Source organism: Staurois parvus, unplaced genomic scaffold, assembly GCF_062004578.1.
Source record: "Staurois parvus isolate SC_StPar_1 unplaced genomic scaffold, SC_StPar_1.0 ptg000090l, whole genome shotgun sequence".
NCBI lineage: Eukaryota > Metazoa > Chordata > Amphibia > Anura > Ranidae > Staurois > Staurois parvus.
The window spans coordinates 26,934,352-26,957,446 of NW_028317886.1; the positions used below are offsets into that span (position 1 = coordinate 26,934,352).

The following is a 23,095-nucleotide window of genomic DNA, read 5'->3' on the forward strand; positions in this document are numbered from 1 at the left end:
ACAAAGAAGAGCTTTGTAGCCCCTGGAAATGACCGACTGGACCTAGAAGTACGGAATGTCGCTGATCTACCCTGGTGCATAAGCCAACAGACACCAGACCCCCCCCCCTCCCCCCACTCTGGAGAGTAAGAGTGCACCTTCACTGTGAAGAGGGCTTCTGGGTAGGCTTGGAGGGTTTTGCTGTCAAAGGCTTGCGATGAAATGATGGACCCACTTTTGACATGGAGGAGAATGCCTTCATGGAATGAAAAGACCCTTTTAGGCGGAAATGGGCAGTAGCCATGGTAGTAGTAGGCTTAGCCTTTTTTTCCTTGGGTAGAAACACTTTTCCTGAAGTAACTTGCTTGGTAAATTTACCAAGGGATTCACCAAACAGGCAGTCAGCATCAAAAGGCATGTATAAAAGATGCCTTTTTTATGGGCAGGTTCAGCAGACGAAGCCTTTAACCACAAAATATTCTGCGCATATGTATAGAGAGCAGTGTCATCCTAGAGACCTGACAAAGTACATTCTCTATTTTATAAGGGAAAGAGCTGCAATTGTTGCAGCAGAACAGGATCCTCAAACAGGATTGTGTTCTTTATTCATTTGTCCAGTCAGCAAGAGTTTGTGGAATAGATTCAGATTTTGGAGAAGCAGAAAACCACTTTTGGGCCTGGAAACCAATGATTCTAAAAGGGCATAGAATTTTCTAAAGAAGTCAGACATTGTTGCAGTGAAATCTGCATAGTCAGAAAGGCAGCCTTTTGCTGGTCTCAGAGGGAACTAGAATTTGAGGAAGAGAGTTGTGTTAATAAAATTACCTTGCATCAGTGCAGGAGAAACAGCCATCACCCTGAGTGTTTCACTAGTTTGCCTCAATGCAGTATATAGCAAGAGTGCTATAAAGGCCCTTTATTCTCAGCTGAACACCACCATTGCCAAGTGAAGGGATCCCTTGTGGGACACTCATGAAAGAAATGCAGATAGAAATGGTATGTGCGTCTGAGAAGGGAGCCACTATAACCCAGGCACTAACCAATGTCCTATTGCTATGACTCTGGGTGTTGGGATATCAGCTGATGTTCTTCGCTAAAAATGGCAGGTGGAAGAGAGTCAGCTGGAAGGTGTACTGCAAACACTTCACTGCCCCCGCAGCAGCACTGAGTGAGAAAAACCATCAATTTTAAAAAAGGTAAAAACAGTATAAAAAGGTTCTGAAAATATTCCGCACACGTAAAAACAGGACTCGGTCAAAAGAAAAAAAAAAAGAAACCCTGTCTTGCGCTATTTACACTGAACGCCACTCATCACAGTGGGCATACCCCTGGAGAGAAAAGAGAATCTTCTACACACCTTGGTACAGTGATAATATTGTCCTTTATTCACGTAGAGTAACATGCATCACAGGCTGACAAAGCAGAGTCTTCAGGGTCTGGGTGCCATAGGAATGGACCATGGCCCTAGAGCTATATAGCACCCTGCAGCTAACTGCACTCGTTTCACCAAGTGCCAATCTGAGCATCTAACTCAGGATCCAGTGCCCCAACCAAACACTGTAGACTTCCTCCACTGCTGCAAGATCCAGGTACAGTTCCCAAGATATACATCAAGGGTAACTGATTGTAAAATTGCTTGTGATCCCTTAGCAATAACAAGTTGGATATTAATAAAATTGTCAGTCGAAGTAAAGAAGAATAAATGGTTTAGAAACTTCTCTACAGGAGATGAAGCAGCCCATCATCTTCTAACACACTAGCAAAAAACTGGGATTCCCACAAAGTAGGTGGTGTTATATGAGGATACACTGGGGGCATTCCCAGTGCTCAATTACCTATAGGTATTGGCAGAAAACCTGGGATCTATGACTACAAGTTCTGTACTGTATGACTGGTCCTACTAAAGGCAAGATCCCCCAGCCTCCCTGCAAAGCCTCCTGCAGAGTCAGCTAGCAAACTTGATTGCTGGGAAAAAAAAAAAATAAAAATACATGACACTAGTTTTAACCATTCCCTACAAACTCTAAGGCTGGCCATAGTTGCCATTTTTTAATATTTTTTCCAATCAGCCAGAGTGTGGATTGAAAAAAAAACCAACAGATCCAAACATGTAAGGTGGATGGAGGAAACCTCACCGCTGTGCCACTATATTGTGACAATGTCCACTGTCAGAAGACACTAGTTAGCTGCTGCAGCCAGCTGATTGAGGAAAATTTCCTAACAGTCCCTCTCGACAGAAGTTGAACAGGAACGGCTATAGGTGAATTATAGTTTGGCCGTTCCCTGCTGAATCGGCCAAAATGTCAATCCATCTATGGGCAGCTTGAAATAAGATATTCACATAAGCAGTCATAGCTCTCAATGGGGAGATTTACTAAAACTCAGAATCTGGTGCAGCTGCTCATGGTAGCCAATCAGCTTCTAACTTCAGCTTGTTCAATTAAGCTTTGACAAAAAAAAAAAAAAAAGGAGGAAGTGAATTGGTTTTTATGCACCAAAGTTTGCACTTTCCAGTTTTAGTAAATCTCCCCCTTGGTTACCCATTTATTCAAATGGAAGTTAAAATTTTAAAAAAATATAAAAAATTGTACAGACAGGTTTTCCCAACCCTATATTGGATAGGAAGAAATCTGGTTGAGTATTGATTAATCGCTTGAATGTTAATGGTCTATCCCCATTTTTGAGCTGTGGCACCACACACCAAAATGCTCACGCTAGCAAGCATTACCACATTACATGATAACACAGCTGGCTGCTCTATGTGTGCATTTTGGTGCCATTCATTGTGAAGCCCAACACACAACACCACAGTGTTTCACAACACACAAGGTGTTACAATTTAATTAACGGAATGCATGTGGCATATTGAGGAAAATTTCCTAAGAGTCCCTCTTGACAGAAGTTGAGCAGCAACAGCTATAGGTGAATTATAGTTTGGCAGTTCCCTGCTGAATCGGCCAAATGTCAATCCATCTATTGGCAGCTTGAGATAAGATGTTCACATAAGCAGTCATAGCTCCCAATTGGGAGATTAACTAAAACTGGAGCACTCAGAATCTGGTGCAGTTGTGCATGGTAGCCAATCAGCTTCCACCTTCAACTTGTTCAATTAAGCTTTGGACAATAAAACCTGGAAGCTGATTGGTTTCTATGCAGAGCGGCACCAGATTTTGCACACTCCAGTTTTAGTAACCCCGCCCCCCCAGTGAGTCAACAGACCGATATTTACATTGTGAGAAACAGCAATAAAGTACGATTGTGATAGTGGAAAGCAAATGAGGCAATTTGTCTGCCCCTAGTACAAATGCAAATTATACATTTATATAATGAAAAAAAGTTACACCTTACCAAAATATTCTATATCCAATTTAAAGCATCACTTGTCATAATTAGGCCTCATCTGAACTCTGATCCTTTGCTTTTCTGCATAGGGTTCTTCAAAGTACTATAAAGGCTTCACCTAAGCCTAGTACACACTAGTTCCCCATTCGACCCAGAACGAAAAAAGGAGGAGCCCGCTGTACTAACTATCCCATATTAGTACAGCGATCTCCCCTGCTGTGCTATTGTGTTTAGGTTGGCACGCCTACATTTAGCATTTCAACTTCACTTAAATGCATTTAGGGTTGTGCAACTGCACAGATGGCACAATGGCAGCAGCACCTGTGTCCATGCAGCCACTGTCCCCCAAGTGACAGCTATGGGGCTGCCTGCACAAGTGTGCACAGAATACCTGTGTATCACTGTGTGGGTAAACACAGCTCTCGTAAAAAGCCCATGTGAACAAGGCCTAACAGAACATGGAGCAACTTCCATCTTCAGCTTGTTCAATCTGTTACAGTCTTGATAAATTCTACCCAGCTGGGTGTGAGAAGCCAGACAGTACAAGTATAGATGCAATTATGTGCAACAAAACTCATCAAAGGTCACGAGGAGACGAAAACATCATTCATTTGGTATAAATCTGGTATATAAAAACTAATGAATATATGTTGAGGTTTGGTTTGACTCCTAGTTTGTGCAAATCTATTCATTTATCTCTGCTGTTAAACCTGTTGGTTAAGACACAAGCCTGTGCCCAAAATAACACGAAGATAACTCCACCCAGCTGTACATTCTATATTTATACATTGCGACTTCCTTGATGAGATTTTCTCTACATATTAAAACTGAAGTAGTAAAAAACAAACAAGGAGAAAGACCATCATAAAAGTGAAGTATTAGGGGTGAAATACCCAAATACATACAATATATGCATTTTGGGAAGTATTGTTCCATATTGGTCCATTTATGCTTGCAGAGTGAATTAAACGGCATGTAAACCCCTACAATGAACTTCTTATTTGCTCCCTTTTGGTCCATTAAATATACCATTGAAGGTAATCAGGGGTTTGGAATTGAAAAAAAAAAAAAAAAAAAATACTTGTCCAGGGACTAAAATTGGTGGCTGGCACTGTGTGGAAGCAATCGGGCACAAGGGCTAAAAGGTAGGGAAAGAAGAACAAAAAAAAAAAAAAAAAAAATTGCCTGCACAGCGCCCAGAAATACATGTCCCGGGCGTCAGGAATCAAACAACCCTGGTACGTTTTTTTTTTGTTTTTTTTAAATCTATAAAAAAAAAAAAAAAAAAAAAAAAAAAAAAAAGGATAGGTTCACCTAAATGCACATCTTTTCACAGGTTAAAAAAAAAAAAAAAAAAAAAAGAAGATTTTACTTGGAGCCTATAAAGAACTGCACCCGTGATTCAGCAGATTGCGAGTACCATGCAGGAATCCTTAAGTCAGTGTATCCGTGTGCTCGTACAGGCAAGCAGATGCACACTGACAGGAAGACACAATGAACTACCAGAGCACTCAACAGCACTGTGGTAGTTCATTGAGAACTACAAGTTGACATCCGTAAAGGCTTTTAGGGCTTGTAGTTTTCCCATTCACAGAATTCTGTGAATGAATGACGCAGTCAGGTGGGCAGAGCCCCACACGGCCACTTTTTTTTTTCCCAAACTAGTGACAGCTAGTCAGTATAGTGTTACCACTAAGGCTGATAACACATGCAATTCTGCCACTAGTGAAAAACTCCCGCTGTAGCCAGATGCAGCGATATAGACTAGCAATATAAAGTGATATCTCGCTGCCTCAGCTACAGAGAGCAATCCATAGTGCCAAAACAGGGAGCCCCTTAGCGATCCTCCTGCTGGAAATTATGAAAAATTCTCAGCAGCAGCACCGCTAGTGGAGTCACCTTTGGGCCATCAGCCTTAAAGTGGTTGTAAAGGCAGGAAGAACTTTTACCTTACTGCAGCAAGCCCTGCTCTGTGTGTTTTTTGGACATGTTTGTGTTTTAATTAAAAAATAAAATAAATACCAAACAAATCCTTACAATCACTTTAAGCTTAAGAATTACCCCTCACTGCTGTCAGAAGACACCAATTAGTGGCTGCAGCTAATGTTAAACAAGTGTTCAATCATGTCCCTTAAGGCGGTCATACAGGGATTAAAATTCATCCAGTTCAGCACGGACCAGTCGAATTTCAATCCATGTATGGGCAGGCTGGTAGTACACAAGTCGATCGATCAACTTGTGTACAACCAGTCTGTCAGGTTTTTCCCAATCAATCAATGCTGCAGCTTTAGCCGGCAACACTGATCACTATATTCAGAATACAAAGACTCAGCGGGAAGCATTCTCTCATCCACACAAGTGTGTGGAAAGGGGAATTGGCTCATTTTTTTTTTTTTTTCATTCAACCCGCTGGTTGAACAAAAAAAATATATAACATATATGGCAGGGATGACCATTGGACCCTACTGAGCAGATAATCAAGCAATGTTTGGCCATCTTTAGACTGACGACACACGGGTGATTTGATGAGTAATTGGTGCTACAAATCGCTAATGCCAGCGATTAAGTTATTCATGGCTTTCAATTTAAAGCAGAACTACTGTACACTGCATCTGAGCAAAACAAACCAAAATTGCTATTTGAATATTTAAAAATGATTTAAAGCAAACTCACCCCTCCATCCATGACTTCATGCTTTATTTTGCTGAGAAATCACTTCGCAAAACACCCCCTAGCATAGGGAGTAAGGGCAGAGGATTCACGTAGCATTTACTTCCTAGAATCCATTTGCCCTTAGTTTAGGCATGCAAGCAGGAGGGTGACTTAGCTGTGAAAACCCTTCTCCCCCCCCCCCCCGGGATGTATGACATTATTTGCCTAGGCATGAAAACCAGGCAGTGACTGAAGAAATTTAAAAAAAAAAAAAAAAAAAAAAAAAGTTTAAAAACACAAGTAAATATGATATACTTTCCTATCTATTTACTAAGACTAGCAGCATAAGGATTAGAAATAGTCCACGTTCATTTAGAGTATAGTTTCACTTTAATTACTAGAGTCCATGGCAATTTGCTACAACATTGGGTTGTGTTCCACTACAAATTGCTCTCCTTCAGTAATTTGCAGCCAAGCATAGCGACTGCTGCAACATTTCATAGCAAAGCATTAAAACCGACTGTTGCTAGCAAATCTGCCATCAAGCTAAAATTCCTATGATTAATGTTGGTATCTGAGCAACAGTGCCTCCAAAAGATCACGGTTAGAAATTCCACAGAAAATTATAATGGCAGGATCATCAGTGAAAAATTAAGGAAAAAAGCCTGAAAGAATGTGACTACCACATAGAACGACTGGTAAGTAGTAACATTATTTTTGGATTGTTCCCTAACACCCACCTGCAAAATTCTATCCCAAGCCTGCTTTTAACTGAGGGTCACTTTAAAAGTAAAAAGTTACTAGCAGGTATAACGTGCACTTTTCTGGCGGTGCCTACAAATACCCGCGCCAGCTTTGACAGCTGCTCACCTAAATGTTGGGTCAAGCTAAACAGCCAAAGCTGTGACGCTTGTGGGAAGGGTCAAAGATTGCCTGTTTTTTGTTAACTCCTGCATTCCTCCAAGAAAAACAAGTTAAAAGGTGGGGGCAAGTTCAGTCACAAGGAAGCTTTTAGTTGCCTTCTATTTATACCTGCTAGAAGTTTTATTTATTTTTATAAATGACAGTCACTTTAAAATGGACATCCTTTTATAACTCTATATTGCACTAACACTCAAAAATGTTTTTTTGCTTTTGTTACTGCCTTTCTCACCTAGAACAATGTTGGGCTTGGAATATTCACATCACATATCCCAGGAGGAATCGGAGCAATCTATAAGACATGTACAACATCACATCGCCAGGGTGCTGGCTACAAGAACGAGACAGACAACAGATTCCCAATGATGTAGGAAAAGATGATAGCTGTATGGAACTGGGTGTTCAGTAGCGGAGCAGTGGACTTAAGCAGGACAACACTGGATTCAGACGTGCAGTGAGGATAACCCAGTGAAAAAAGGTAAGAGAGTGTGGAGTGTTCGAGGGGGGGGGGGGGGGGGAAGAGCTGGAGAAGGGCAGAGCTTCTCTTTACATTTTTAAAATACTTTATTTTTTTTTCTATACAAAAAAAAAAAAAAAAAAAAAAAGCAGCACTAGTGAGGGTTAGGGCTTGTTCACACTAGCGTTAACTGGCGTTTTTCTGCACTGGAAGAAAGCCAGTCACCGCCAAGGCACATAGAAAACAACAGTTTTTTTTCTATGTGCCTCATTCACACTGCAGACAGGAGGTGCTGTGCAGTAAGATGGGATAAAATGCAGACATCCAGAATTTTATTGCAGTGCACAGGATAGGCACTGCATGTTACCACACAGCAGCACAACGCATTGCACTGCTGTGCAGTGACATGATTGAAGTCACTGAGTGACATTGCCAGTAAAGTTGGCAAAAAAACAAAACAAAAAAAAAAAAAAAAAAAAAAAATGAAAAAACATGCATCACCCTGCCCCCTGCTGCACCTCACCGAAGCCCAAAACTGACAGCTACCTACATGCTAAAAAGGAGCATTTTAGCACACGGGCAGTGTGAGTGGGCCCTTAGGCAAACCTCAGCAAGACTACAATCAGTAAACAGACAACAGTCAATGTGTGTCAACACCGCAATGTTTTGTATGATACTTTTAGCACGCTTTTCTGGGTAAGAAAATCACAACACACTGCTTAACCATGAAAAGTTTACAATACATTGTTTAAGTAACCAAGCTAATGACAAAAGGCGTGTGGTTTTGCAGTCCATTATCATAGGGTTCTAGGAGATTCTTAGATTCTCACAAGGTCAGGCATCTGTAAAACACTTTGCGGCTCTAATCCCTTCTACAGCACTTTGCCTCTAACTGGTTCTAATGATATGCATAAAATAAAACCCTGTAAAATGCATAATCCCACCACTTTAACCAAAGCATCACTAAAATGCTCAATCATATGACTACATTTGGAGTTTGTGTAGCTGAAATTCAAAACAATCAGAATTTTAAAAAAAGGACAGTAAGAATTTTAACCACAAATACTTTATAAAAATGTGAAAGTTATCAGCCTATTGAAAACCATATCAAATGTGGTTTATATGCGCAGCTTGTAATTATATACAGTATGTGCAAGGTGACAACCACATTTGCCTTTTATGCTCGGAATACACCACGATACTGCTCCTTGATGATTCTCCTATTTCAATACAAGTCTCCCATTCAAATGTTAACAGGCAAAAATAATATGAATAAGTTTTAAGCCAAATGAGAAAGCGTAGGGTTTTCTGTTCATGAAAAAAAAATTAGATTTAAAAATAAAAAGCTTAGTATCATGGTTAAACATGCATTGTTTGCCCTTAAAAAATAAAAAATGTATAACTTTCCTAACTCCGTAGCTAGGAGATGCTCAAGTTAGTCCCACCGTTCTTCATGCATTAGTCTCCAATCATCACGTGCTGTATTCTGTTGGCCTATCGGATGTTAATCTGATCTGCACAAGTTTTTGGATTAAAGCTTTCTATGATCTGCAGGATGTCATTTGGATCGAGTCACCATTTTCCAAGCTATTGAGACTGTAAACTAAGCTATCTCACCACAACTGGATCAGTTATAGAGCTCACACTTTCAATGCTTAGATTGTGGAAGTAGAACACTTAGGGGGAGATTTACCAAAACTGGAGTACTCAGAATCTCATGCAGCTGTGCATGGTAGCCAAACAGCTTCTCACTTCAGCTTGTTCAATTAAGCTTTGCACAATTTTTTTTTTTTGTCAGACAGGTTTTCCCAACCCTATATTTGATAGGGAGAAATCTGGTTGAGTTTTGATTATCGCTTAAATGTTAACGGCCCATCCCCATTTTTGAGCACCACACACCAAAATGCTCACGCTAGCAAGCACTACCACATTATATGATAACACAGCTGGCTGCTCTAGGTGTGGTGCATTTTGGTGCCATTCACTGTGCAGCCCAACACACAACATCACAGTCTTTTACAACATACGAGGTGTTACAATTTAATTCCCGGAATGCATGCGGCATACCATGGAGGAGAGTCACACAGCTGCGTGCACTAGTGTTCTGACATGTTCTAACTTGCGCACACCTGGGTGGCAGACCAATTGACTCAGTCTTTACGGAGTAGTAGAAGAAAACACGTGACAGGAATCTGGAGCAACAACATCAAATTTTGCATGAAAATTGGCAAAAAGCGTGAGTGAAACTTTAGCTCTGTTACAACAGGTTTATGGTGAGCATTCTGTGACTAGATCACAGGTTTTTGAATGGCAGAGGTGGTTTAAAGAGGGGCAGGAAGATGTCTACAATGGGCAGCCAAAAACACAAAAGGAGGGATGCAAATGCGGACAGTACAAACTCTCATACGCTCAGATCGAAGACTGAGTGTGTAAATGAGAGCAGAAAAATTGAGCATGAACAGAAAAACAGCACAGCAGATTGTAACGGAGGATTTGGGAATGAAAAAGATTTCCAGAAAGATGGTGCCTTGAATCTAGACAGAAGATCAGAAAGAACATCTTCAAATTTCATCTGATCTTTGGAAGAAAGCAGAAGTGTTTGATATTTGTTCAGTACAGTGCATTCTGGGAATTATATTGCCACACCTCAAATATACTGTGCACTGTGGTGTGTTGCATTTTTAAAACTGGGTCACATACATTTTTTTTCTTCCAATGATTTGTTGGCAGCCCATTAAGAATTGGGAAGCATTGATGCTATGCCCATTAATGTGCAGTAATGCATCCTAAAGAACGCTTAAAGTGTTACTGAACCCAGGACCCTGCATTCACTCTGATCTCCCACAGTACACAGAACATGGAAATGCAATTATGTTAGTAAATATAACCTGCTAAATACCTTTTCTCATCAACAGTTGGAGAAGTCTTGTGTCGATCAGTGTTTAGCAGAGCACTGGTTAAAGCTTGTAGGAGTTTTCATTCTGCTGTAGGAGGATGCAGAACCCTTGACCTCTATCTGAACAGTGCTGATTGACCCTGTGCTGATCACATGCACACTCCCAAGTAAAAAAAAACAAAAACAAACTAGCAATCCACACCAAACTGAGCATGTGCAGAGTGTCTCCACATGAAATGTCTCAACAGGAGATAAAAGGGGACACTGGAAGAAGGGAAGGATCAGAAAAAACAGGATCAAACAGCATTTTTACACAAAGCAGAGGATTAACCCCTTAGGTTCCACAGTGTATATCAAGCATGCTTTACAGCATATACAGACTGATTGGTGAATTGGTCCTTATACCGAACTCCAGATAGCTTAAAAAACGCTCACACACACTAATTCAGCTATATATTCATTTTTCAAAAATGTACATGTTTTAAATGCCACATCATAAATGTGCCCATATTTTTCTTGATTATGAACCTTCGAATGCATATGGGGCAGAGAGGGGAGGCTAACATCAGGAGCCTATGAGGCTCTGTTGCATGCACATGTGCTAGCCCGAAACACGCTGACATAGATAAAAGTTAAAGTAGACCCCCGAGATGATTGCTTCTGTTCACTGCTGCTTCACAGTCCAATCAGCAGACCTGCTTTGATCCAGTATTCCTAACTCAAAACTGTGATTAAGAATCTGGTTGCGATTTATGGTAAGACTGCAAGGATCCCAAAACAATTCGATACTTTGGTATGTAAAACAGCTTCCTTGCCTGAAGTTTTACAGTAAGGTATTCTAATTAGCAATGATCAGATCATGTGTATCAAAAGCAAAAATGTGTAACATTTATCAAAACTCAAGAACAAAAAATTTAAAGTAGAACTATAGCCTCCCATTAAAAAATGGGTGCAGCATCACTTTATTATAGTGCATTTACAGTTAGGGCTCACTTACATTTTTTACTGGCCCTCTAAAGAGTGATCAAGGGGGATCACCTTGTCACCTTTTAGAAATCTAAAAAGAAAAGCTGTAGACATTTCGGATTCGAAAGCAGCGGGAGACCAAGAGAGGGCTCCGATGTGTCTAGGAGCTTTGACGTACATCAGCAGATCAAAGGAATATATTTCATCTCTCATAAAAGCTAAAATATTAGTTGCAGAGAGATGAAAATACTTCCTTCTGATTGGACACACTGTAGGCTACATCTGCATGTAAAACTGTATTTGTAGCCTATGTAGAATCCCAGAGAAACGCAGAAACCGGTTATATTGTGCCTGATTGCAACAGCTGAACAGTGATTGGTACTGTCCCGATCGGACTGATGCGCTGGTGTCAGAAATTCTATCCCTGACTTGGTGATTCAAACCGTTCCTGGTCCAATCGACTTTGGGCATTTCAGTACCCAGAATGTCCTGTGGGCTGGTGCAGGAACACCCCCCAGAGTTGATTGGCCAAGGGCTAATGTCCAGCCTACATCCATATTTCCATAAATTGAGGACCCTGAGATATGAACAGGGCGATTCGTATGGAGTCGGTTCTATTGACTGGCGGATCGTGTGACACCAATACAGTGATCAGTGCTAAAAAAAAAAACAAAACAAAAAAAAACACTGACTGTACTAATGGCACTGGGCAGGAAGGGATTAACATGAGGGACGATCAAAGGGTTAATCGTGTGCAGGGAGTGTTTTACATAGGTGGCGGTGTGTATGTGCTTCATGTTAAGCACACTGCTCTGTGCACAGCACAGCCATCCAGAGCAGTGTGCCCGAGCTGACAAGGAGGAAGACTGTTCGTAAACAAAGCAGTCCTCCTCCCCGTCGGGAGATACTCGGTAATCACCGGGTGCCGGCGGGGAACCACCGTCCGGGACCCCGTGACTGACAGCTGCGGCTGTGAATGGTGGCACAGGTAGGGCGGGCGCACCCCTCCGGAAACACAAAATAATGTATATATACACGTGATTTTGCACGCCCCTGCTGCCGTCTAGCAGTATATCTGCTATAGGGAGGTCGGGAAGCGGTTAAAAGAAGGTCTAATGCGCTTTTTGTCCCCAAGAGTTTGGAACATCAGTGTATCTCTTCTTAATGGTCTCCTGATTTTCTCCATAGCCAAGGTTAGCAAGAATCAGAAACAGAAATGTCTCATAGTATAGTAGTAGGTTTATTAAAAAAATGAATAAAATCAACCAAATATGCACTCACGTTAGTTGTTGCCTAATCCTTGGCACGAATACACTCAGCTCAGGATAAAAGCACCGCTCAGCTCCGGATAATAGCACTGCTCAACAGGTGCGTTCCATAAGCGGAGGTGACATCACCAGACCTGGATGCAATTCTGCCTCTACATGTTTCGCCTAACAGGCATCTTCAGGAGTCACAGAGTGACAGTGAAATAAAATCCCCAAATTGTGGTTGTCAACAGGCTAGGAATAGGAGGGGAAATCGTCCAATGGGGACACTAGTTCTGGCGACTTTGGTGACAATTAGGGATTCCCTCTCTTTGGAGAGTTTTTTTTTTGTTTTTGTTTTTTTACACATCTGTAAAATATTTTTGTTACCCAACTTTTTTTTTAGTTTCATTAACTACCAGAATGTGCAGATCGCTTCCATCTGACAGTTGGGTAAAGGTTAAAAACTTACCTGTGGGGACACAGTCATCAATAAGAAATTGACAGGGGGTCTAACCTTTCCCACTTAGTCACCAGTCACACAGCTGCGATTTAAAGATCGCATGATTTGTGTGTGATTTCAGGTGCGATTTTTGAAGACTTCATTGAGACTTGAGAAGATTTTCGATTTCTTGCGATTTCCATTATATTCTATGTATGTGAAATCGCAATAAAAGTAATGCAAGAACTACTTTAGAAATCAGAAAATCGCACATGTTAAGACACTGACATTCATATTCATTAGATGCGATTTCAATTAGCACTGGTATGACCAGGAACTTAATTCAAAACTAAAAATAAAACAAAAACCAAAAGTCTCTTGAGTATTACTTAAGTCAAGACATAAATTCTCAGAGACTAAATCTAAAAAGACCTATTATGCATAACGATCAGACGCCAATGTTTACATTTTCAGGGGAGTAGAAATACCTTACACTGACACATACCAGCATTTAGCCGACTAGATTCTGTCAGTATAGAACAGCCTAGAAATTAGAGAAAAAAAAAGAAGGTTTAAACACCCTAATAGCAAGTTGCTAGAACTCAACTTTCAGCCTTTCCACCAAGTGCAGGAATCTGCCCTCTCAGCAAACAGCCACTATTACGTGAAGCCTCCTGACAACAATCTTGCCAGCCAAATTCCCACACAGACTACCGCTCACAAGAGCAGACTGTTTTGAAACTGAACTCGTAGCTGTGAATAACAACCAGCACACACTACAAACATAAAACTTGCCTCCCTCCCTGCAGCAACAACTGGCACAGATAGCACCCAACCCCCTACAGAGGTGGCATGTGTCCCAGGAGGAATGCAGACCGCAATGTACCACACTATACACATTTCTATTTGGGGAATCTACTAAATACAGCAAACTCAGCTCACTGGATTACAACTTCAATGGTATTGTTTTGCAATAGCAACTCTGCGATCGTGGGGGGGAAAAAAAAAAAAAAAAGGGGTGTTCAACTTTTACAACTTCCCTCACATTGAAGAAGTGCGAGTGTTTTAAAACAAAATACACTTAAGTTGCTGGTTCAGTTTTCTGTTCAGCTGCCCGGCTGAACTGATTCCCCCATGCACACATTTGGTGTGAATATGGGAATCCTCCCTGCTGTGTCATGGTATTGATAGTGACAAGACTCCCCTGCCTCCCCGACATCACAATACAAAGATCAGCTCTGGAGCCCAATGACTGCAGTAGTGATCAAACAGAAATGTTTCAACAGTCCCATTCATGAGAAGTCAATCAATAGATCAACTTCTCATGAACAGGAACAGCCACACAATCCTGCTGAACTGGCCAAAATTCGATCCTGTTTGCCTCTGTGCACTGACCTAACCTACCCCACAATTGCAAACCTACCTCAATTCAATGGCTTTGACCTCTAGCATTCGTTTATGTGCGCGCCTGTGCATTTCAGCCCCATAGACTTAACATGAAATCTCCTTTCTTCTCTGGCCTCATAACACAGCTCCATAGAGTCTATAGGGCTGTAATACGCAGGTGCTCAGAGTGAGACTTGTGGTGCTGTCTGTAAATAACCACAGGCCACAGCCATTGGTTTGAGGTAAGTACGCATCTGTGGAGAGGGATGTTGGGTTAGGTCAAGGCAACAAAGGTCAAAAAAAAAAAAAGAAGTGTGATATAAGACAGAGTGCACTTATTTTTACCTTGACCTAACCTAATCCACACAGTGCTCAGAGTATTCACAGCTTGGAGTTATGTTGTGCCAAACGTGCAGGTGTGTTTGTTCTTACTTTATATCTGTTGGTGGGAAATTAAGAATGCACAGCACCGCAACACACATACAGCGTGTTACCATCGATTGCAGTAATGTATCTTTTAACACACAATACATCATGCGCTTGCTCCCAGGTATCTGTACTTGCCTTCCTCTAACACATCCTTAGATTCCTGTACAACTTTTGACTTTCTGAAGGCCCAAGGCAAGCCAAACACATTTAAATGTCTATCTTTTAGCCCCGTGGGCTGAATGAAAAATCAGTTTGATTTCTCCATCCATGCTAAACAAACTGGATGGAGGAATCTTCTCTGAGGCTATTGTACTCTGTTGGGCTAGGTGGTGCCAACAAGGAGAAGAAGCACCTTCTTCTCTCCTTGCTACACAGAGTCTGCTACAGTACTGCATGGAGCTTGCCCTTAGTGCCACACGGACCTCCCCCTTATCCAGGTCACCAGGACTATTTCTAACACTACTAGACTTTTCGGACTTTGGTCCAGTATGTGTGGATTATCATTACTTCTTTTATAAGGTGGTGCCAACAAGCCAACCAGAGCCCCAATTCGTTTTTTGAATCGTTTGAAATTTAAGCAGGGAATGGCCTTCTTAAGGGCTCAGCAAGCCCTTCTCCAGCACCATACAAGAGTGTGCAGGTTCTGGTGATTGGTTGCTCAGGAGCTGAGTATAGCATTAAAGGAAGAGTCATGTGTAACGTATCAGATAATTTTCTGGGTCCTAAGGCACAGTATCATGGAGGGCCTAACAGCTTGTGTGGACAAACTTCTGCTCACTTCAAGGGTATGCATTCCTATATACGTCTACGCAAGTGTAAGAGTGAAGAATGCAAATCCAACTTAAAGCAGACTAAAACGCAGGTCAGAAGATCAACTGTAGGTCAAATGCAAAAGTCAGGGAATTCTGAATGATTTCAGAAGTGTCTCAGACTGAGGTTACACTAATGTCACAACAAGCCTTAAGCATTCCTGCACATCCATGAAGACATTAGGCGAATTACACAATCAGGAGGTATGGGACAATTCTTACCACACACCCCTTCTGCCGACACTCTCCAAAGCATCAAGACTGCCTTCTCCACCATTTTGGTAAACCCCTAACCCTATGCAAGACATCATTCCTTATCCCATCCTACTCTACAGTGTACATGTATTGTGGGACTTGTGAAAGGACAGCAGGAAACACTTGTCAATTGCAACACCACTTTGGGAGAACGAAACACAAGGACTGGTGATTGGCAACTAGAGTTCCACATACTACATTACACCCAAGAGAACTATGTCAATGATGATTGTGCAGGTTATGTCTGCTCGGGGAAACTGCATTTCAGTCAGATCAGTTGGCTATTCCAGTTTATAAAATAATTCTGTGCAAGTTCGAAGACATGTCTGTTTAAAGGCCACTTTCCACCACAAATCTGTCCCAATCTAGCGTAATGTAATGTGTCATACAGCGGTTGTGTAGTGGGCACAGCAGGAGACAAACTGGTACAAACTTCTAGCAGGACCCTCATGACACAAAAGCAAAGAAATGGGTGCTGCTCAGGTGAGAGGGTAAGGCCAAGCTAGACCACTAGTGAGCACTGGCGGGGAAAGGAGCTTGTCCAAGCTGCAGCATGTCATAAGGAGAAGTCAGTAAGCTGCACCTCAAACTGCCATTCACTCCTTCACATGGATTTTGTGTGTGGCTTACGGACTTCTACTTCTGACAGGACCCTCGTTATGCATAACCCACTGACATTAGGTCCCCTCTCATGATGCATAACCCCCTGACGTTAGGTGCCCTCTCGTGGTGCATAACCCCCTGACGTTAGGTGCCCTCTCGTGGTGCATAACCCCCTGACGTTAGGTGCCCTCTCGTGGTGCATAACCCCCTGACGTTAGGTGCCCTCTCGTGGTGCATAACCCCCTGACGTTAGGTGCCCTCTCGTGGTGCATAACCCCGACGTTAGGTGCCCTCTCGTGGTGCATAACCCCGACGTTAGGTGCCCTCTCGTGGTGCATAACCCCCGACGTTAGGAGGCCCCTTGAGGATGCATAACCCCCACATTAGGTGCCCTCTCGTGATGCATAACCCCCGACGTTAGGAGGCCCCGAGGATGCATAACCCCGACGTTAGGAGGCCTCTCGCGATGCGCAAACCCAGACCGCCCCCTCGCGATGCGCAAACCCAGACCGCCCCCTCGCGATGCGCAAACCCAGACCGCCCCCTCGCGATGCGCAAACCCAGACCGCCCCCTCGCGATGCGCAAACCCAGACCGCCCCCTCGCGATGCGCAAACCCAGACCGCCCCCTCGCGATGCGCAAACCCAGACCGCCCCCTCGCGATGCGCAAACCCAGACCGCCCCCTCGCGATGCGCAAACCCAGACCGCCCCCTCGCGATGCGCAAACCCAGACCGCCCCCTCGCGATGCGCAAACCCAGACGTCAGGCCGCCCCCTCGCGATGCGCAAACCCAGACGTCAGGCCGCCCCCTCGCGATGCGCAAACCCAGACGTCAGGCCGCCCCCTCGCGATGCGCAAACCCAGACGTCAGGCCGCGCCCCCCCGCGATACGCAAACCCAGGTCGTCAGGCCGCCCCTCCCCGCGATACGCAAACCCAGGTCGTCAGGCCGCCCCTCCCCGCGATACGCAAACCCAGACGTCAGGCCGCCCCCCCCCGCGATACGCAAACCCAGACGTCAGGCCGCCCCCCCCCCCCCCGCGATACGCGAACCCAGACATCAGGCCGATGTGTAACCTGACATTAGGTGGCTCATCTTGTTGAGGTATAACCCCTGAAGTGCCCCCTAATAATACATAATCCCTGATGCTAGGTGGCCCCTCATGATACGTAACCCGTCATTAGGTGGCCCCTCATGATACGTAACCCGTCATTAGGTGGCCCCTCATGATACGTAACCCGTCATTAGGTGGCCCCGCATGATACGTAACCCGTCATTAGGTGGCCCCGCATGATACACAACCATAGACATGAGGAGGCCCATCTCTATGATACGTAACCCGTCATTAGGTGGCCCCTCATGATACACAACCCGTCATTAGGTGGCCCCTCATGATACACAACCCGTCATTAGGTGGCCCCTCATGATACACAACCCGTCATTAGGTGGCCCCTCATGATACACAACCCGTCATTAGGTGGCCCCTCATGATACACAACCCGTCATTAGGTGGCCCCTCATGATACACAACCCGTCATTAGGTGGCCCCTCATGATACACAACCCGTCATTAGGTGGCCCCTCATGATACACAACCCGTCATTAGGTGGCCCCTCATGATACACAACCCGTCATTAGGTGGCCCCTCATGATACACAACCCGTCATTAGGTGGCCCCTCATGATACACAACCCGTCATTAGGTGGCCCCTCATGATACACAACCCGTCATTAGGTGGCCCCTCATGATACACAACCCGTCATTAGGTGGCCCCTCATGATACACAACCCGTCATTAGGTGGCCCCTCATGATACACAACCCGTCATTAGGTGGCCCCTCATGATACACAACCCGTCATTAGGTGGCCCCTCATGATACACAACCCGTCATTAGGTGGCCCCTCATGATACACAACCATAGACATGAGGAGGCCCATCTCTATGATGCGTAACCCACACCTGATGTTAGGTGTCCCCTAATAATATGTAACACCAGATGTTAGGTGCCCCATCTATGATACATAACTTGTAACGTTAGGTGGCCCCTCACAACAACCATGGAATTTCTGGTCCCCATAGTACAGAACTCCTGAAGGTAGGTGCCCCCTCCATGATACATAACCTCTGAATGTATGCCTCCACAATACACAACCCCTGAAGTTAGCTCCCCCTGTGAAGTTGGGTGCCCCTCCTCCCCGGTAGTTGTTATGATAGTTGTGTCGTCGTCAGCCGGTGCTCCCAGGCACGCCGAGGCCCGCTCCTCCTCCCCCCTCCACCATTCTTCATACTTACGAAACGCTTCAACTTTTTCTCGGGCGGTGATTTCCTCAGCCAGCCGGAGCAGACCACCTCTCCGCCGCCGCCCGAGCCCACTCCGCCGGAGCTCATCATGGCTCTCCGGCTCAACCCGGCACCGGGTCCCCTCCTGATCTCTGAAAACAGACTAATGGACACAGCCTCCAGGGTGAGCCGCCCTCCTCCTCCCGATCAGTGCGGGGACACAACTTCCAGAAAACTTTACTCCGGGGGAGCGGGGAATGAGCCCGGCTCCCCGCCCTCAGCACTGGCTGTGTTCTCCTCTTCCGCCTCGTCTTCCCTCTCCTCCACAAGTGTCCGGAGCCCGGGAGACTGAGGTTCTGTGATTGCGGGGCCCCTCGGAGCGCTGGCTGCACTTAGTGTGTGGAATGGAGCCGCCCTGTGTCCGGGCTCCTTCTCATCCCGGGGATCACACACACATTTTTTCCTCTTCCACTCAATACTTCTCCCTCCTCCTTCTTCTTCTCTTCTCCCTCTTCTTCTCCCCTCCTCCTGCTCCTCTTCTCCGCCCATCCATGGAAGCGCCGTCCTGCAGTTCCTCCCTTTTGTCCTCTCACGCCTCCCATCCGAGAACCATGGGAAGAGTCTGAGCACCATGGCCGGCCTGAGGGCACTTCTCTCCGCCTCACAGCATTGACACACACACACCTTTCCCTGTCAGTGCCGGGCTGGGACTCCACTGACAGACCAGACTGCTCACCATGCTCGTAGACCGTGCCCTCTCACCCCTGATCACCTTCTGGGTTCCCTCTTACCCCCTGACTTCTTATGAGTTACTTATCTCCCCCTGACTTCTTATGGGTTACTTATCTCCCCCCCACTTTTTATGGGTTCCTTCTTACCCCCTGATAACGTTCTCTCTAGCCCCCTGACTTATGGGTTCCTTCTGTCTCCCTTCTTATGGGTTCCTTCTCTTCCCCCTGACTTCTTATGGGTTCCTTCTCTTCCCCCTGACTTCTTATGGGTTCCTTCTCGCCCCCTGACATCTTATGGGTTCCTTCTCTTCCCCCTGACTTCTTATGGGTTCCTTCTCTTCCCCCTGACTTCTTATGGGTTCCTTCTCTTCCCCCTGACTTCTTATGGGTTCCTTCTCTTCCCCCTGACTTCTTATGGGTTCCTTCTCTTCCCCCTGACTTCTTATGGGTTCCTTCTCTTCCCCCTGACTTCTTATGGGTTCCTTCTTTTCCCCCCTGACTTCTTATGGGTTCCTTCTCTCCCCCCCTGACTTCTTATGGGTTCCTTTTCTCCCCCCCTGACTTCTTATGGGTTCCTTTTCTCCCCCCCTGACTTCTTATGGGTTCCTTTTCTCCCCCCCTGACGTCTTATGGGTTCCTTTTCTCCCCCCCGACTTCTTATGGGTTCCTTTTCTCCCCCCCGACTTCTTATGGGTTCCTTTTCTTCCCCCCGACTTCTTATGGGTTCCTTTTCTTCCCCCTGACTTCTTATGGGTTTCTTCTCTTCCCCTTACTTCTTATGGGTTCCCTCTTACCCCCTGATATCGTTCTCTCTAGCCCCCTTACTTATGGGTTCCTTCTGTCTCCCTTCTTATGGGTTCCTTCTCTCCCTCTGACTTCTTATGGATTCCTTCTCTCCCCCTGACGTTTTATTATTATTATTATTATTATACAGGATTTATATAGCGCCAACGGTTTGCTCAGCACTTTACATTGTAGTGGGAGACAATACAGTTCAATACAAGAGGGATTAGAGGGCCCTGCTCCTTGGAGCTTACAATCTAGGAGGGAGGGGTGAGTGGTATAATAGGTAAAACTGTGGGGGATAGAGTGGTTGGAAGCATAGAGGATACCAGTATTAGCAGAGGGCGGGATAGGCTTCCGTGAAGAGATAGGTTTTCAATAATAGCCTAAAGGTAATTAGAGTGGGTGATAGTCTGTTAGATTGGGGTAGGGAGTTTCAGAGGATGGGTGACGCCCTGGAGAAGTCTTGGAGACGAGCATGGGAGGAGGAGAAACGGGAGCTAGAGAGTAGGAGGTCTTGCGAGGAGCGGAGTGTACGGTTTGGGTGATATATAGAGATAAGATCGGATATGTAAATTGGGGCAGTGTTGTGGATGGGTTTATATGTCATTGATAGTGTTTTGAATTTTATCCATTGGGCAACTGGGAGCCAGTGGAGGGATTGGCAGAGAGGGGTGGCAGATACAGAACGGTTAGTAAGGTGGATGAGTCTGGCAGCAGCGTTCATGATAGCCTGGAGTGGGGATAGCCTGCGATGAGGTAGGGAGTTACAATAGTCGAGGCGTGATATGACAAGGGAGTGAATAAGTAGCTTAGTGGTTTCCGGGGTTAGGAACGGTCGTATCTTGGAGATGTTGCGGAGGTGAAGTCTACATGATTTTGTCAGCGATTGGATCTGGGGCTGGAAGGACAGATGGGAGTCTAGGATTACACCTAGTACCCTGGCATGAGGGGATGGACTGATGATTGTGTTACCGATATTTATGGTGAAGTCAGTGGAGGTGGCACGGGCTGGGGGGAATACTAAGAGCTCCGTTTTGGAAAGGTTGAGTTTGAGGGAGTGGAGTGACATCCAAGCCAATATGTCACTTAGTAGGCTAATGATGCGAGTGGAGACTGAAGGGGTGAGGTGAAGGGTAGACAGATTTGCGTGTTATCAGCATAGAGATGGTACTTGAAGCTGTGGGAGTTTATCAAGTGACCAAGGGAGGAGGTGTAGATGGAGAAGAGAAGGGGTCCAAGGACAGAACCTTGAGGGACCCCTACAGAGAGAGGGAGTGAAGAGGAGGAGGCGGCGTTATAGGTAACACTGAAGGAGTGCTGCAATAGGAGGAGAACCAGGAGAGAGCGGAGTCTCTGAGGCCAAGAGAGTGTAGTTTTTTGAGGAGGAGGGGATGGTCAACTGTGTCAAAAGCCACGGAGAGGTCGAGTAGTAGGAGTATTGAATAGTGGCTGTTGGTTTTTGCAGTTAGTAGGTCATTAGAGAGTTTTAGTAGGGCAGTTTCAGTGGAGTGTAGAGGGCGAAAGCCAGACTGTAAAGGGTCGAGAAGGTTGTTGTCAGTGAGGTGGGAGCTCAGACGATTGTAGACTAAGCGTTCTAGGAGTTTAGAGGTAAATGGCAGCAGGCAGATGGGTCTTAGGTTGTGGGGTCTAGGGATGGTTTTTTTAAGTATGGGAGTGATGTGCGCGTGCTTTAGAGGGGAGGGGAAGGCACCTGTAGAGAGGGAAAGATTGAAGATGTGACGGAGCAAAGGATGGAGGAGGAGGGTGACCGAAGGAGTTGCGAGGGGGCAGGTGGTGAGGCGGGTTTCTGAGAAGACCTTGAGGACCTCTTTGGTGGTAGCGAGGTCAAAGGAGGAGAGTGTTGAGGGAGGTATAGTATGAGGAAGGCTAAGTGGGGTGGGTGTCTGTGTAGTGGCGATGTCCCTACGAATTGCATCAGTCTTGTTTTGAAAGTGGTTTGCAATCTCGTGGGCAGTGAGTGAGGCGCTGGGTGGCGGTGGGGGCGGAGAAAGTAGAGAGTTAAATGTAGAGAAGAGCCGACGAGAACTCGAAGAGAAGGTATTAATGAAAGTGACAAAGTAGGCTTGTTTTGCAGCGTGAAGGGAGGAAGTGTATGTTAGGAAGGCAAATTTATAACGGGTGAACGCTTGGTGGGATTTGGTTTTACGCCATAATCGCTCCAGCGCACGACTGTGTCATTTGAGATTCCGGGTGTGGTCAGTCTGCCAAGGTTGTAGAGGTCGGTGGCCGGATGCTCCGTGTCGTTAGGGGAGCAAACGAGTCTAGAGCGGATGAAAGTGAGTTGTAGACAGCAGTGGCCAGGTCGGGGCAGGACAGGGGGTTGGTGCTGTCATAAAGTTGGTCAGTTGCAGAGTGGAAGGGAGCCGGGTTTAGGTTTTGTAGATTTCTGCTGGTAATTGTCTGCTGTTTGGTGGGATAGGTGTTAGAGGACAAGGAGACTGTGAGGGTGATGAGATTGTGATCAGAGAGGGTAAAGGGGGTGTTTGTGAGGTTATAGGGAGTACAGTGGTGAGAGAAAACAAGGTCTAAGGTATTCCTGTCGGAGTGAGTGGAGGACTGTATACACTGTGCTAGTTCAAAAGAAGAGGAGGAGTTGGGATGTAGCCGGGTTATTGACGTTAATAGTTTGTGGGTTCCTTCTCTCCCCCCTGACTTCTTATGCGTTCCTTCTCTTCCCCCTGACGTCTTATGGGTTTCTTCTCTTCACCCTGTCTTCTTATGGGTTCCTTCTCTTCCCCCTGACTTATGGGTTCCTTCTCTTCCCCCTGTCTTCTTATGGGCTCCTTCGCTTCCCCCAGACTTCTTATGGGTTCCCTCTCCCCCCCAGACTTCTTATGGGTTCCCTCTCCCCCCCAGACTTCTTATGGGTGTCCCTCTCCCCCCCAGACTTCTT

The 23,095-nt window shown here is 45.2% G+C and overlaps 1 protein-coding gene across 4 annotated transcripts in view; it reads right to left on the minus strand.

Moving 5' to 3' along the window:
* GAB1 (GRB2 associated binding protein 1) overlaps positions 1–19,274 on the minus strand; it is a 116,556-nt gene extending 97,282 nt beyond the window's left edge. For 2 of the 4 annotated variants that reach the window (XM_089670504.1, XM_089670502.1), the window contains exon 1: positions 18,677–19,271. In XM_089670504.1, coding sequence (XP_089526630.1) covers positions 18,677–18,775 — 99 coding nt within the window. In that variant the 5' untranslated portion in view covers positions 18,776–19,271. Of the gene's footprint in view, positions 1–18,676 lie in introns of all 4 variants that reach the window. The other 2 variants (XM_089670501.1, XM_089670503.1) reach the window with 2 other exon arrangements.
* Between the last annotated feature and the right edge of the window lie 3,821 nt (positions 19,275–23,095).